The sequence below is a fragment of the Anabrus simplex genome, chromosome 6 (genome assembly GCF_040414725.1).
Source record: "Anabrus simplex isolate iqAnaSimp1 chromosome 6, ASM4041472v1, whole genome shotgun sequence".
NCBI classification, from domain to species: Eukaryota; Metazoa; Arthropoda; class Insecta; order Orthoptera; family Tettigoniidae; genus Anabrus; species Anabrus simplex.
In genome coordinates this window covers 343,120,554-343,138,113 of record NC_090270.1, presented here as the reverse complement: position 1 = coordinate 343,138,113, position 17,560 = coordinate 343,120,554, and the positions used below count along the sequence as shown (strand labels likewise).

At 39.8% G+C, this 17,560-nt stretch overlaps 1 protein-coding gene across 1 annotated transcript in view; it reads right to left on the bottom strand.

The window, feature by feature from the left end:
* Nucleotides 1–17,560, bottom strand: part of Neurl4 (neuralized E3 ubiquitin protein ligase 4) — a 426,720-nt gene that overhangs the window by 230,036 nt on the left and 179,124 nt on the right. Inside the window, exon 13 of the mRNA XM_067148903.2 lies at nucleotides 12,269–12,462. Coding sequence (XP_067005004.1) covers nucleotides 12,269–12,462 — 194 coding nt within the window. The remainder of the gene's footprint in view (nucleotides 1–12,268; nucleotides 12,463–17,560) is intronic.

Below are 17,560 nucleotides of genomic sequence, written 5' to 3'. Positions count from 1 at the left end.
GTTTGCTCTGTACAGGAAAGGAGTGTTCCCTGCTTTGACTAGCGGCGTAACTGCAAGGTAAACACAGCCAGTGCCTGCGCCCAATATTCCCTCAGTCGTGTTTGCCCTGTTATAGTGTGCGGAGTGTAGCCTCGTGATGAACGTGACAAAATAATGGCACGACGACACCATTTGGACCCCGTTTTGCAGGTCAGAATACAGTACTCGGCCGCTTGGAAGCAGGCCAAACACAGACCGAAGTCACAGTATCCTTGAATGTGCCACGAAGTGTCATTTCCAGGCTTTGGAAACGATTTCGAGACACAGGAGATGTTAGTCGTAGGCCAGTACCAGTCTCACTTAGTTTACAAAAGGAGTATATATTTTACCCCACCAATTCAAAACAATTAATACCACGTTATGTGGTTAAATAAACATAGGAATTCTAAATTTTAAGGGGAAATGTTTTGCCCTTCTTTTATGGGGCATCATCAGTCTTGTTTAATCTTAAAACAAACATTAATTAGAGGAAATTGGCATTTATAATTTATAAAAATTGAACTGTGATTAAACTAATGAATAGTAATTATAAATATTATTATTTCTTTTTTTCTTTTTTTGTTATTTGCTTTACGTTGCACCGACACAGATAGGTCTTACGGCGACAATGGGATAGGAAAGGCCTAGGAGTTGAAAGGAAGCAGCTGTGGCCTTAATTAAGGTACAGCCCCAGCATTTGCCTGGTGTGAAAATGGGAAACCACGGAAAACCATCTTCAGGGCTGCCAACAGTGGGATTCGAACCCACTATCCCCCAGATGCAAGCTCACAGCCGTGTGCCCCTAACCGCATGACCAACTTGCCCTGTGAGCTATGGTTAACCACAGCGGTAAGAATATCTCAAGTCATTAGACATGATACAGATTTCAAACTCTCAAGACCTAAGTAAGGTATCCAACCATATTACAGTAAAATGCTGGACTCGTTAGGAAGGAGCAAGTTCGGCTCCTGTCTGCAAGCCCTGTGACTATATAGTGCTCTGAGAGAAGTACCAAAAACCTGCCTGGTGATACAATAGTAAAATATTTTAAAAAACACACATACCGGAATGTCAAAAATGAACTTCTAACCCTAGACATTATGTAGATATTTTACAAGTAGGCCCTATGAACATCTGATGGAACTTATTTCTTCTTCAAGTACAACTGTTGGAATGTGCTATCTAATTCCAATTGTTGTGGCCACTCACTTTATGATTTCCAAGGTTTTCCTAAATAAAACCAGTCGAAAGCAATGCAAAGACGGTCCATTATGCAAGTTCACTGCCGATCGCTTTTTCAGTATGGTACTTGCTCTGCAATGACAGGACGTTAACACCAAAGATCTACACATGTCATAGTCGTCCTTTCGTGAGATACTGTTTCAAATGTAAGTATCGATTCTGAAAAGTTCTCAAATGCATTGTATTTAATTCTGGTCCATCACTAATCACAAGCAAATTGGAAAGAAAAAAAATCACTAAAACTCAAGAAATTCAGTTTATTCGCGACCTTGAGCTCAGCTGAAAAGCACACTGACTTGCAGCACAAGTCAGTAGGTGTGATGATAAAAAAACAACAAAAAACAAACAAAAAGGATTTCACTACCATGCTGGGCGCTTTTGTATCATACGTGCTTTATTTTATTAGACTAGAGAATTAAAAACTACCTGTGGCAGCGCAAGAAATGCGAGAATCCATTACATCTCCCAGATTGCTATGAGATCTACTTTTGATAGACTGTTTGGATTGGAATTATTTAGTACCATACTTTTCAATGAGCTTGGCCGATCAAAGTGGCACCAGCTTCGACTCCCGGCCAGGTCAGGGCTGGTCTAGGTCCAATCTGCCAACATAAATAGAACTGAGGAGCTATCCGACTGAGATGGCGACCGTGGTCTGGAGAGCCAGGAATGACGGCTGAGAAGATTCGTCACACTGACATGAGTCACCTCAATCTGCAGGCCAGCAGGCTGAGCAGTGGTCCTTGGCAGGTTAAGGCCCCTTTGGTTTGGTTTGGTTTGGTTTGGTTTGGTTTGGTTTAGGAGTTTCTGTAAGATTATAATTATACACATTTCATTATTGTGATGTTTAGCCAAATTGTTCCCAGATTTTCCATTTTCCTGTATTGTATGTTTTCTTTTTCCGTGGTCTCTCCAAAAAACGAATAATTGAGGTTCCACTGTGCATGTGTACCTACAGCAACGGCTAGCTTGTAGTTTTGCCTACCTGTTGACATCATGATGACAGCCATGGGACCTTCAGTTTTGAGTGGAATCCATACCATAATGGTGAGACAGTTCATTTCAATAGTTCTACATGCATTGACCAGGATTTGAACTGAGGCAGCCTTAGTGAGAAGCCAGTGACTATGATATGCACATGACAACATGGATTTCTTCTCGGAACATAAGCATACACAGCGAAAAAATGTTGAGATTTTGTTATGTCCATGAATTCTGTTGCACTTCTCTGCATCTTCTCAGTGGCTAATTTCCATGTTAGGTAATCGAGGTCCAGATGGAGAAGTGCAAAACTGTCCATAATTGCTCTTGCTGGAAAGGGAGATTACATTTCTAGAAGTGTTATTCTGAATTAAATTCATTCTTGACTATTTTTTGTGCATTTTTATTTTTATGCAAATACTAATTTGCATAGTTCACGTTTCTAAGAATGATTTTCCTTGATGTTTTACCATGTTGTGTTCTTAAGAAGAGGTACTTTTTCTTTATTAATTTCATTAATTATAATATTGTAAATACTTGTTTCTTTGTTTTTATCGTCATTAGTTTTACGTTCAAACCTAACCTCATATTTAACAGCGTAATTCTTGTTTTTCATTTCATATTTTAGCATATTTCCTTCTTCTGACTTTTTTCCCATCCTCACAAAAATGTCCTAACCAGTTTTGGCTGTAAGTTATCAGCCAATTAGGGCCAACCATGCCCCAAATCAGGGTTGCCAGAGGTACGGTTTTGCCCAGAACATTACGTTTCTTTCCTCATTTTATTCTCTGTACGGTGTACCCTTATATTCTGTATTCTGACTGAAGGTCAGCCATCACAATTGAAGACAGCTGTATGTTAGCGGTACTAGTGCGCAGGTAGAGCATGTAAAGAATGGCAGAATCATTTTTTGTCTACAAAGTGACTCGTATATTAAATAAATTGAATGATTTGTTTACTGGATAAGTTAAAGTCTGTGAAAACTATCTTAAACATGTCTATGAGGTTTGAATGTAATGGTTTGAATTTGTATTGATGAACTGAATAACTCTCTAAAACTCACCTCAGTTCAGCAAGTTTTTAAAGTTAGTGGAAACACTAGATTTAGGCAAAAAGCTGAATATGGATGACGTGTTCAGAAGTTAAAATAGTCGATCTGGGGTGAAAAGCTAAAAGTAACTTTCCAAAGTAAGATGATACCAGAGGTGGGGTGCGACGTGTAGATAACCTCCTTGTGGTGTACCCTGGCCAATGGACTGCTTATGCAGGACGGCTGATAGTCTACACAAATAGGTGACTGAACTAGATCCTGGATCTCTCACGGTCAATCAAAGTTACATCAGAAGATGAAACCTACCAAAGGCACTTATGAGAGCCAACTGACAAGAAAGCTTGGAACCAGCGCTCACATTCTACAGATAAATGCAGAAGGCCTGTCAAACAACAAATGTGAATACCTTAGTAAACTAGCTGATAACCTGAAAATTGACATCCTAACAATGCAAGAAACTCATTTGATAGAGGAAGATTAGGAAAGCAGAGGTAAGATTGCAGGATACACGAGTCTTTCTCACCTGTCCACGGATCAAACATGTATGCCAGAAGTAATATTTACAACATTTCTGAAGTGAACTCCCAAAGAGTTAAAGATATAGAAATAATCACTGCCAAACTAAATAATTTGACGATTGCATCAGTTTACAAACCACCTCACACCAACTGGCCAACTCCACCACTGCCTCCACTGCCCACTCCTTGTATATACATAGGAGACTTTAACAGCCATCACACATCCTGGGGCTACCCAAACAACGATGAAAATGGAGAAAAACTGGCTATGTGGTGTGATAGCCAAGACCTGTATCTTAGTTTTGATGCTAAAGCAGAGAAAACATTCCATTCTGCTAGATGGCAATCTGACACCAACTCTGATCTGCTTATTGTTTCCACAGATGAAAGAAAACTCCCCTAGACCACACAAGAAAAGTCCTTCAACGTTTTCGAAGAAGCCAACACAGAAGCACTCTTATCAATATAGGTCTTGAAATACCAGTTGTCAGATCCACACGTAAACCAAGATGGAACTTCAAGATGGCAAACTGGGACCAATACAGATCAGAAGTAGATAGTAATCCGAGATGGATTCCCCCTGAGGTAGAAAACTACAAGCGGATTATAGGTGTTGTCATCGGTGTAGCTAAGCGAAACATCTCCCGGGGATTCAGGAAGCAGTATATTCCATGCTGGGATAAAACTACCCAAAAAATGTATGAAAGTTATCAGAAAACTGATGATCCTGAGATGGAAAAAAGGATAATAGAAGATCTGAGTAAAGGAAGAAATGGAGAGATCTAACTTCTCAGCTGAGCTTTACTCACTCCAACAGAAAAACATGGACACTCCTTAGGAAACTTGGTGCTGCTTCAAACATACGCAAAGAGGAGCCAGGAATAACACCAAATGAAATGGCACTACATATCAAATCAAGAGCTGATAAAATTCCAATAGACCCCAATACGAAGAAACACACTGAGAGAGAGATGAAGAAATTGGACAACAGCCTCCAAAACGACTCTACTCTTGCTAATTCATTCGGCCAAGAAGAAATTGAGAAAGCCATCAACATGCTAAAAATGAGGAAGGCTGCAGGTTCATATGGTATTTTCCCTGAATTCATAAGATATCTTGGGAAGCATGGGAAAACATGATTCAAGAACTTCTTCAGTGACATATTAGAGACTGGAATCATTCCCCTGGAGTTCAAGATGGCTCACACCATGGCAATCCTCAAACCAAGAAAACCAGCAGATGATCCCTCAAGCTACAGTCCTATTGCACTACTGAGTGTTTGTTACAAATTATTGGAACGCCTCATCTTCAACCGAATCCAGGAAATAAAAAATAACATAACACCAGCATACCAGGCGGGTTTCAGAATCAAACGAAGCTGCTGTGAACAAGTATTAGCATTAACATCATATATTGAGGCAGGATTCCAGCAAAAGCTAAAGACATCCATCACTTTTGTTGACCTGACAGCGGCATATGCTACAGTTTGGCTAGATGGGCTACTATTCAAAACTGAAAAGCATACACGCTGCTGAAAACCCTTCTGAAGAACATGCTGACAAATCGGTACTTCAAGGTCAGCATAGGGCATAAGACAAGCAAGTCTTTCACAGTAAAAAATGGACTAACTCAAGGGTCTGTATTAGCCCCACTACTTTTCAACTTGTACACCAGTGACATGCCTGACACCATCAGCAAAAAATTCTGTTATGCTGATGAGTTAGCTACCGCTGACCAAACTGTCACATTAGAAGAGGGGGAAAGCAATCTCCTCAATGACTTGGAAACCTTGAATGCATAATACTCGATGTGGAGACTTTTCCCAAATCCGGCTAAGACAGAAGTATGCTCATTCCATCTATGTAACCAAATAGCTCAACAAAAGATCAACATTTTGTTCTGCCAACAAAGAATTTGCGTACTTTCAACCCCAAGTACCTTGGCATCACCTTAGACCGTTCTTTAACATACAAAAAACAACTGGAAAATACAAGTCAGAAACATCATCATTAAGGAACTAGCTGGTATGACATGGGGAGCTGATGCATCCTCACTACGCACTACTGCCTTCACCATGGTTTATCCAGTGGCTGAATATTGTGTCCTGGTGTGGCAACGTAGCGCTCATACTAGGAAGATCGATGTCAACTTGAACAAACGTATGAGAACCATAACAGGAACACTAAAATCCACCCTAATCCCGTAACATACCACCACCGGAAATGAGACGATAGGAAGCAACTATATGCGAGCGGAAAAAGTTACACCAACCTGATCATCCACAGAAACTCCCAATCCATGAGGTCCTTACTGACCTTCTCGTCTTAAATCAAGGAACCCAATATGGCATGACATAACTGGCTTCACTATCCAGGAAAAATGGCGTCAAAGCTGGAGCTCTGCACATGTGAAACACCAAGGCATTCATGACCCCACAACTGGACTCCCGGAATTTCACTTGAAGAGACACAAATGGTCTAAACTAAACCGTTTAAGAACAGGCCATACTAGATGTAATGCCATGCTACATGAGTGGGGACTTTGAGAATCCTGTGACTGCGAAGCCCCTTTACAGTCAGTGCAGCACATTATTGAGGAGTGCCCTCTGAGGAAGTATGATGGACCAGCCCAAGATGTCATCAGTGCTACACCTCCCTTCTTAGAATGGCTACAGCAACTGGACATCAATTCGTAAATGTGAACGCTACCAACTTTCTTGTCCGTGAATACATTGTAAATTTTCTTTTTCTTTTGTATACTTGCCATACGATAAATAAACCAGAGAGGTGGATATATATTTCAGGTTTAACTGGTCCAGAAAACAGAAGGATATTTTGATAGGTTTTTTTTTTTTTTTTTTTTTTTTTTTTTGCTAGGGGCTTTTACGTCGCACCGACACAGATATATCTTATGGCGACGATGGGATAGGAAAGGCCTAGTAGTTGGAAGGAAGCGGCCGTGGCCTTAATTAAGGTACAACTCCAGCATTTGCCTGGTGTGAAAATGGGAAACCACGGAAAACCATCTTCAGGGCTGCCGATAGTGGGATTCGAACCTACAATCTCCCGGATGCAAGCTCACAGCCGCGCGCCTCTACGCGCACGGCCAACTCGCACGGTTGATGGTATTTAAGTTTGTGTTAAGTATACAGTGAAACTCTGTTAAGAAGTTTTTCAAGGGACTGCAAAAAGGAAAGCTTCTTAAGCAGGAAACTTCTTAAAAGGGGTAATGCCCAAAAACTTATTCTGTACTTTGAAATACATGTGAAACACAAAGCCAACATATTTCCTTGTTTGTGAACAATACCGAAATAGGCTGATACAAAGAAACAATATAAAAATTTGCCACGAATTGTTTTGAAAACGATGCCGGCTCGATTTTTAAAGTGGTCCAGCTACCCGTTTGATGCGGTAAAAGGTATCCTTAATTTGCATGCAATTTTTCGGCTTTCTCCTACACAATAGTCCCACTGAAATGTATGTTTAAACTTCGCTGCTGTTTAAACCATATTAGCAGAGCTTGTTCTATTTCATCGTACTTTTCAGATTTAACTTCCTTACAATTTGCTGAAGTATTCCCTACAGAAGCAAAGATCTCTTCTTTCTTCGCTATAATGCCGTTCAAAGTAGGCGGCGGCGTCCTCAGCTCCTTTGCCAAAGCAACACGGGAAAGTGTAGATGACTCCACTTCGTCTTTTATTGTTAGTGCCTTTCGCTTGATCTCTTTCCTCAGTTCCTCTCATTTTCACTTAAAACGTTTGTACGTTGATATTACAAGTACAAGTAACTTCATCGACTCCTTTTCATACTAATTACGACGCTACACTATGCTTGGCAATCCGTAGCTTAGGCTTACAAGACGCAAAGACAAGACATGTACTACAGTTTGTTAGCATGTGCTTTATATCTTCCTCACACCCCCGATACCTGCTTCAAGGATTACGGCAGTAAATGGGAAATCTGGCAACTTATTCTTAGAGATTCTTAGAACTTAGGCCTAAATTGCCCCTGCATTCCTACTGGTTGTCACGGCAACGGGCGTAGTTTCTGGCTGTTTCGCAAGTACCCCATAGCAAAGACAATATTGAGTTTATTTTCCCGCTGCAATCCTCTTCATGCTATAGGTAATGAAGAAAAGAAACACAGGTTCGAAGTTGCAGAAATGAGTGCATGGAAAAGTAACTGGGGTATTACGTGGGAGTGATAAAGGCGCAGTAGCAACGCTAGCACATCTAAACGTAAACAGTTTCTTTCCCCGCAAGAATTTATTTCATGTCTCCTCATCCTTGTGCTACGTTCTAATAATGCGATGTAATAATTACGAGTGACATGATAATAGAATGTTTAGCTCGTATAAAGGTAAAATAAAAAATAACTTTCAATTTTATGCCAACACGTGGTATTGCAATGCCTGTGTGTGCCTCTCACCAACACCCAGTTGGCTATCAACATTCGTTCAACTTCGTAGACGATCGGGATCTTTTGGCTGGCTGTTTGGCGGCATGTGTATCAGCTGGCTCCTGGTAAGTCGGCTGTTTCCTGCATAGAGTCAGGAAGTTGTTTTTGTTCACCTCACTAGTAATGGACACAGAAAATCTTATCAGTTTGGTTCAAAAACATAATTTCCTCTACAACAAGACCCATAAGTATTATTGCAACAACAGAGTAAGAGAGAATGCCTGGAAAGAAATATGCAAGGGAATGAAACATCAAAGAGGTTAGAATATTCAATTTTGTGGTAGATTAACAGTAATGTTGTGGATAGATACACTTTACTGTTTTCAATTAAAGTTTAGGCCACCTCGATTAATGACTTCACCCTGTCGCGGCCCGCAAATTACTGCATTAAAGTTTTATCAAACCATCCATTGCAGGCTTTATGTTTCCCACGCAGAATCCCGTTCGATTTTATTCCGCTAGATGGAACGGTGGAGTGGAAATTTCAACCGATGGGTTCGATTAGATTCCACAAGGTGAGAGTGAGCATCTGGTGTCTGTGTTGTCATTTTACTTTGGCGTTTGAAACCACATATTGAATGTGTCGCGCTGATCGCCGGGAGCTGGCAAGTTGCTTCAATGAATCTGCTCGTCTTCAACTCCTACACGAATATGGACCTTCGTATGTGTTCGATTGTGATGAGACTTTATGGCCAACAGTGTTTAAATAACTGGCTTTGAACAGTTCTCCGCTATTCATAATCATTGTGGGACTTTGCCTTGCGCTGCGTGTGCCTTGTTGCCGCTAAGAGAATTGCACACTGTTTTTCTTTTGAATGACTTGTATTTTACTTCTTCTAAGTTTTACAGTGTCTACCCCCGTTCATTTCCTTTTCATATTGCCTCTTCTACTGATCCTATGCATTGTTTTCCATTTCTTAATCGGCTGATGATGACCTGGACTAGGGTCGAAACCGGTACCATTTCTAATTATTGTTAAATGAGAATGTAATTCACTACATTTCTTATTCTTTGGTATTGAATAGGTGGAATCTCCTTATCAATTATTTCAATTTTAATTGTCATAGCGTGAAGTCATATGGCCTTGGAAGCCCACACAGGTACCGTGACACCAGAGACACACCGCGAGCGCGCGAACGGTCTAACACAGGGTGCAACTTGCGCGGAGACTGGAGGGTTCTAACCATGGGCTGCTTTGAGCGGACGTTTTCTATCTCAAGGGGCTCTAAAATTTGAACTGTTTAACTGGGTAAATATATTTACAACAGAACACCTTAAACGAGAAAAATATACATATATCTTAATGCAACTGATCAAGGGACCAAGATTATCACAGTTCTTAGGCGGGAAAACTTCTTATGCGGGAACTTCTTAACCGAGTTTCACTGTATTTCCATTGAATGCATATACTGAAAGAGTATTTTCAATAATGGCAATAAAATAGAGAGATGACAGAAACAGAAGGTCTGTAGATTTAATAAAACTAACTATGATGAGATAGCCATCCAAAAAGGAGTTAGACAAGGTTGTGTTTTGTCTCCATTGTTATTCAACCTTTACTCGGATAAAATTTTCAAAACAGCTTTAGAAAATCAATAATATGGAATAAAAGTAAATGGCGGCATAATTAACAACATAAGATATGCGGATGATACAGTCATCCTGTGTGACAATTTTGAAGGTCTCCAGCTCCTGCTCAATAATATCAGTGCAGTAAGTGAGGACATGGGACTAAAAATAAATGTAAACAAGACCAAGTTCATGATCTTCAGCAGACGTGCCAATGCTGAGGCAATCTTACAACTAAGCAACCGACGGATTGAGAGAGTAACCACTTTTAAATATCTGGGTGCCATTGTCACTGAACAACTTGATCCCGAGAAAGAAGTGAAAGAGAGGATAGCAATAGCACGAAAAATATTTACAAAAATGAAATCTTTCTTTTGCAATGACTACTTAAATTTAAAACTTAGACAGAGGATGGTCAAGTACTATATATGGTCAGCCTTGCTATATGGTGTGGAAACATGGACTCTCAAGAACATATCAGTGAAACGCTTGGAAGCCTTTGAAATGTGGATCCACCGTAGGATGCTCAGGATTTCGTGGGTTGCACGACTAACGAACCAAGAAGTACTCAGAAGGGCAAGAGCAAGTCGGGAACTCGTTCAAACAATAAAACTCCGGAAGATCTCTTACCTTGGCCACATCCTTAGAAATGACCGTTACCTCATCTTACAGCGGATTGTACAAGGCAAAATACAGGGTCGAAGAAGTGTCGGGAGGAGGCGAACATCATGGCTTGGAAACATCAAGGAATGGACTGGAATTCACAGTGTTGAAAGACTTTTCCACCTAGCTAGAGATCGTTCTGCATTCGCCACAGTGATCGCCAACGTCAGGGGGACCTGATACGGTACTATGAAGAAGAAGAAGAATGATGAGAATTGTAAGGAATGTCACAAGAAAGTTATCTTGAATAAGAATTCCAGTGAAGAAAGTCTGTATTGTAATCAACGATATGGATGAACTTTATAAAGATATTTTAATCATTTATTACCAGTAGATGAGGAAGAAACTGATTACTCAGTGCTTCTCTATATTTCTGGCTATGAAGCTTTCAAAACTTCTACTAAGTTAACATGTGAGGTCTCTGAACAACAAGTTGTTCAAGAAAATATCTGTGATTAGTACATAAATGACATTAACAGAGGAGGAATAACGGTTCCAAGTGACTTTGTAGTAAGTACTGCAAACATTGCATTCAATATCATGAACACTACTATTTCCAACTCCTTCGAGAAATATTTTCTTACGGATTGTGGGAATAAGTATGAAGTGATAAATAGACTATTAGTGTATAAAAACTAAAGGCTCTGGACTCACTGAAACATATGAGGAGACCTGTAAATGTGCTCAAGTCATGAACAAAATTGTTAGTGTTTTGTGTAACATTTTACTTTCCAAATATAAGAAGACAGACACAGTTGTCTTATCCCATAACAAAAGAGTCACTTTTACATGAAAACTGAAAGCACTTCAATAAAAATACAAAGGTATGCAAACTAACTTCATTTTTAACCAATTATATTCTTCAATTCTTGCAATATTTGTAGGTTTGTTCATTGTCTACAAGATTAAACCACGATTTGCTTAATCATAACCAGATCAAGATATTGGTACACTGATTTATTATAACGTTAATGAACTTCGTAACGTATGTTTAGAAGCAATTTGTTATAATTTGCAACAGGTTTCATAATTTTGACCCGAGTGTGTTCAGACTACACCTGTTAACAAAAACAGTCATTTAAGAACGGAAAACATATATCACTCATTATTGTATCTGGTGTTATGGCTACGACACAGCATACTAAGACCCGTGACATCAGAGAACTAGCGAGGAATGGGAGAAGCATTCCTGCCTTTAATAGAGTGTGCTGTGGTTCAAGACATTCCACTCTTCCTATCTCCTACTCCCACAGTCAAGGACACATTTAGTTGGTATTTAATGAATGTTTTCTTCCTTTCAAAGACACAAACCAGTCTAACAAAGAAACAATATAGGTATTACTCAATGCATCTTTGGCTTAAAACACTCTTCAAATATAATTCTGTCCATATAATTATATCTTTACTTTTCCAGTCATTTGACAGCAATTGCACAAGTATGGAACCAGCAGTGCTGATACAGCTCCACTAGTCACTCTGAAAGTCAACACGCTATCCACTTCCCTATTCATCTAAAATAAGAATCTATAAACACTATGCATTTCATATAAAAATATTGATATACTAAATTTTCCATACTGTTAGAAGTATTTCCTATACTCACATTACATTAGAAAATCATAAACACATGAGAGTGTGATGAAAGAAATGAAATGACCAATACATTTATTTACCGTACATCTGTGCATTGAAGTTTATTAGAATAGGTAAAGACTTAAATGTACACTATTTCCTACACTGCATTCCTACTGTTAGGAGTGCAGACCAACCTGCCTCAATGGAGCCAGACCATCTGTCCACCATCTTCTCTATAATTACTTCAAACATTTCTCCTTCTCTTAAGGCTCTGTTGCCAATGACAATTGCATCATTGAACTCGCCGAAGGCTCTCGGCCGCGAAGCTGTTAACCCGTTGTTGCTCACTCGGGCATTCTTACCATGAACATGGTGAAAACGTAGATCACTAAGGAAAAAAAAAAAAGAAAGGATAATACAAGTTCAAATATTGGAAATACACACAATTAAATCTAAATCTAAAAACATACAGGTGAATTACAAGCAATTGAATTATGTGGCAAGGTTTGTATTCCTTAGTGATACAGCTGGTAGAGCACTTGGCTTACAGAAAGGTGATTTGTATTCGAATCCTAATTAAGACAACTATATTTAGGTTCAAAGACAAAGGCAGCCCCGAAGACGGTTTTCCGTTGTTTCCCATTTAATACCAGGCAAATGCTGGGGTTGTACCTTAATTAATGGGCACTTCTTTCCCAATCCTAGCCCCTTTGCATCCTTCCATCGCCACAAACTTTTGATGTGTTAGTGCAACGTCGTCGTCATCATCATCATCATCATCATCCTTTCCCTTTATCCAGCTGTAGCCGGGCAGGGGCAAATATTGTTCCTCTCCTCTTTCTTCGGTCTTTCCACCACTCCTCCTCCAACACTGTGTCCCAGTCCAGGTTTCTTTCTATAATGCTGCGTTGGATGGTATCCTTCCATCTCAATCGTGGTCGTCCACGGCCTCTCCTTCCTTGGATTTGCATTTCCATCACCTTTTTTGGCATTTTATCGTCGCTCATTTGCTTTATGTGCCCAAACCATCTTAGTCGGCTCTTCTTTATTCTATCATTCATTTTTTCCACTCCAATTTCTTCCCGGATTTTCTCATTCCTTATTATTTATTTTTTTTTTTTGCTAGGGGCTTTACGTCGCGCCGACACAGATAGGTCTTACATAAAATAAGCTTCATGGTCCGTATCGCACTTCAATAGATTCACAATTAAGTATTTATTATTTTCCACCTAGTCGATACAATGATTGCTTAAGGCAATTTTTAATGGTCAAAAGTGGTACATGTTTCGTATATTATCAACATCTTCAGCCACATAACACTGTTTAGATGAAAAATATATAAAATTGACAAAGTAATGCTTTAGAGGAAGTGTCCTTAAAATTGTCAATCTTTTGTTAATTTTAAGGACACTTCCTCTAAAGCATTACTTTGTCAATTTTATATATTTTTCATCTAAACAGTGTTATGTGGCTGAAGATGTTGATAATATACGAAACATGTACCACTTTTGACCATTAAAAATTGCCTTAAGCAATCATTGTATCGACTAGGTGGAAAATAATAAATACTTAATTGTGAACAGATAGGTCTTACGGCGACGATGGGATAGGAAAGGCCTAGGAGTTGGAAGGAAGCGGCCGTGGCCTTAATTAAGGTACAGCCCCAGCATTTGCCTGGTGTGAAAATGGGAAACCACGGAAAACCATTTTCAGGGCTGCCGATAGTGGGATTCGAACCTACTATCTCCCGGATGCAAGCTCACAGCCGCGCGCCTCTACGCGCACGGCCAACTCGCCCGGTCATTCCTTATTTTGTCTCTTCTACTCTTCTGTATCATACTCCTCAAGAACTTCATTTCGGCTGCCTGTATTCGACTCTCATCCTTCTTTGTCATTGTCCAAGTTTCTGCTCCGTAAGTTGGTATGGATACATAATACATCTTGTACATAGTATCCTTTGCTTCCATTGGCACATCTTTGTCCCATAACATGTTTCTTACACTATGATAGAAACAACTTCCAGCTTGAATCCTTTTACTAATCTCAGCATCCAGTCGAGCATTCTCCATTAATTCACTCCCCAGGTATTTAAAAATTTCCACTACTTCCACGGGCTTGTCTGCAAGTCTAATCTGACCTTTCCCTTCTTTTTTCCCTCTAGTCATAACAAGAGTTTTACTCTTTTCTACACTTATTTTCAATCCACATTCTTCGATCTTCCCATTCACCACATTCAACTGTTCTTGAACCTTCCTGTCGTCTTCTCCCCAAATCACAATATCATCTGCAAATAACATCATATTCATTTCTCTTCCTCCATATGCTGCTTTTGCTGTTCTCATGATGTCATCCATTACTATTATAAACAGGATTGGTGATAGAACACTTCCCTGTCTCAGCCCACTAATTATTTTGAACCAACTTGTCCTGCCAACTTGTGTTTGCATGCAACTACAACTTTCCTTATACAATGCCATGATCATTTTTATTAATCCCTGTCCAATTCCTTTTTGCACCAGACTGTCCCAAACTTTCGTCCTGGGGACACTGTCATATGCCTTTTCAATGTCAACGAATGTCATCACCATATCATTCATTCATCAGTGCAACGTATTAAAAAAAAAAAAGCTCTGAAACTGCTGGGAGATGGTTGTGGAGAGCAAGGATTGTTAGTGATGTTAAGGCTGAGAACTTCCCGTGCTCTAAGTACAAATTACTGTCTGATTACTGAGGTGAACAATTTCAGAATTCTGACCATGAAGCCATTGTCAAAATTACTATGGTCAAACTGGATGGGAACAATCAGCTTATCAGCGTTGCAAAATTCACAGGTACGCTGATCAAACACCTGTTGGGTTGCAGCATTGGTAGTAAAGCCTAGAAAGCTGGAAAATTCATACATGATGTGAACAGATGGAAAGCCCTGACACCCGTACACAGAATGAAATTCTTGTCTATTAAAAGTGGATTAATGCAAACTATGAATTAGGATGAATTTGAGTGAAGTCCTTTAGTTTGAAATAGTGTGTATAGTATGTGTATGTGTTCTTTGCCAGAGGTTGCTACTGAATTACTCATTCCTCTGTATCCGTGATCATGGTGCCCCATTTATGGAAGAGGAACTTTTATGTTGGGGAGATGAATTCAGAAAAAGGAAACAGCAGTTCTCATGTGATATTTTATTGACGATACAACTGTGTTGTGAACTTCAGTTTGCAAAGGGATGAGTCACAGTGGGAAGGAAGCGGCTGTAGCTTTATTTAAGGAACATCCCCAGCATTTGCCAGATGTGAAAATGGGAAACCACGGAAAACCATCTTCAAGGTTCTAACCCACTATCTCCTGGATGTAAGCCCACAGCTGTGCGTCCCCAACTGCACAGCCAACTTGCCCGTTTTTTTTCCTCTTTATCTTACACTTCCTACATCAAGTATGAAAATTTCTCAAGAATAATGCCTTCAAAGAGTAGGAATATTTCCTCCTCTTTCTCCTTCTTAGAGAAGCTGGGAAACAGCAACAAATTTGTTGAAGCCTGAGAATATATAGGTCCAGAAGAACTGGGATTGATGAGGACAGAACTCGTCTAAGAAAATGGCGTGTGTGAAATTGTGGACTTTGTTCTTGTCCTTTTTGTGTTAGACTATAATGATGACAAATAACCTTACTCCTTGTGGGTGGGGTTAACTTCCAATAAGTAACCAGGGGAAGCTGACCCCTACAGAGCGCGTCCCCAGGTGGCGGATAGGGGGCCCCTACAGTATGTAGGGCTGGTTGAAGTAACCAATACAACCCGTGGACCAACAGGTAGCCCAATTCCTGGGGGTTTTAAAATAGTGGGATACCCTAACCCTGAAAGAAAATCCTCTTATGCGTTAGGCCTAGCAAGTCAGCAGGAGAGTATTGAGTATAGTTGCTTTCAATAAGAAAAAGAGCCTCGGAAAGAATATTATAGACCGGACTGACACGTCCTCTCAGACAATTGTAAAGTATGATGACCGTAAGGCTGATGATATACAATGTTCTGAAAGGAAACCCCAAATAAAAAAGAGACCCAAATACCGAATTGGAACTATGAACATTCTATCATTAACTGGAAAGTTAGAAGAACTCCTAGACATGATGGATAGAAGAAAAATATCAATATTGGGATTAAGTGAGACCAAATGGAAAGGGATTGGAAGTAAGACACTTCATGGAGGTTATAATTATACTGGAGTGTACAGGAGAAGGTAGCGAAAAATGGTGTTCTATTCTTAATTAACGAAAGAACTGATGCTACAGCTGAAGTTATCTGCAAAAGTGATAGAATCATTAAAATGTCCATGAAACTGGAGAACACTAAGTACACCATCATACAAGTGTATGCCCCACAGACAGGCTGCAGTGAGGAAGACAAAGGGAAATTTCGGCAAGACCTGGAAGATACAGTTAATGAGGAAAATGTTATTATCATTGGAGATCTAAATGCGCAAGTTGGGGAGACAGACTTGGGTATGAGAACATCATTGGTCCACATGGATTTGGACAAAGGAACCCAGAAGGAGAACAAATATTAGATCTGTGCAGAAGAAATGATCTTATAATCAAAAATACATTCTTCAAAAAAAGAGAGTCACAGAATAACAAGGTACAGTTGGGATGGCCAGTATAGAACATTGATTGACTACGTAATCACAAATATTTTTTTTTTTTTGCTAGGGGCTTTACGTCGTACCGACACAGATAGGTCTTATGGCGACGATGGGATAGGAAAGGCCTAGGAATTGGAAGGAAGCGGCCGTGGCCTTAATTAAGGTACAGCCCCAGCATTTGCCTGGTGTGAAAATGGGAAACCACGGAAAACCATTTTCAGGGCTGCCGATAGTGGGATTCAAACCTACTATCTCCCGGATGCAAGCTCACAGCCGCGCGCCTCTACGCGCACGGCTAACTCACCCGGTAATCACAAATAAAGATGGTGGCAGGTACATCACAGATGTAAAGGTCATCCCTAGTGAAAGCATGGACAGTGACCACAGATTGTTGGTAGTAGACTTCAAACATAAGACAAATGAAACACAGAAACTTATTACAAAAAAACCAAGGATTAAAACTTGGAAGTTGCAAGAAGTCCAAATAAAGGAAGAATACAAACTAAGGATTCAACAGAGTTTGCCGAAGTTGAAGTAACCAGCGTTAATGAAGAATGGAAGGCCTTCAAAGACACCTTTGTGGGAGAAGCCAAAAACCTATGTGGAGTTACAAGTTCTATCAAAAGAAAAAAGGAGACACCATGGTGGAATGATAGAGTGAAAACAGCAGTGAAAGAAAGAAACCAAATAAAGAAGGCACTGGACAAGGAGAAACAAAAACAGGGACAAGAACAAAATGAACAAGAAATACAAAGACTTCAAGGAGTATACAGGAACAAGGAACTTGCTGTAAAGAACATTGTAAGGGAAGAAAAAGAGAAGAAATGGAATGAGTTTGCAGACAAACTGGAAGAG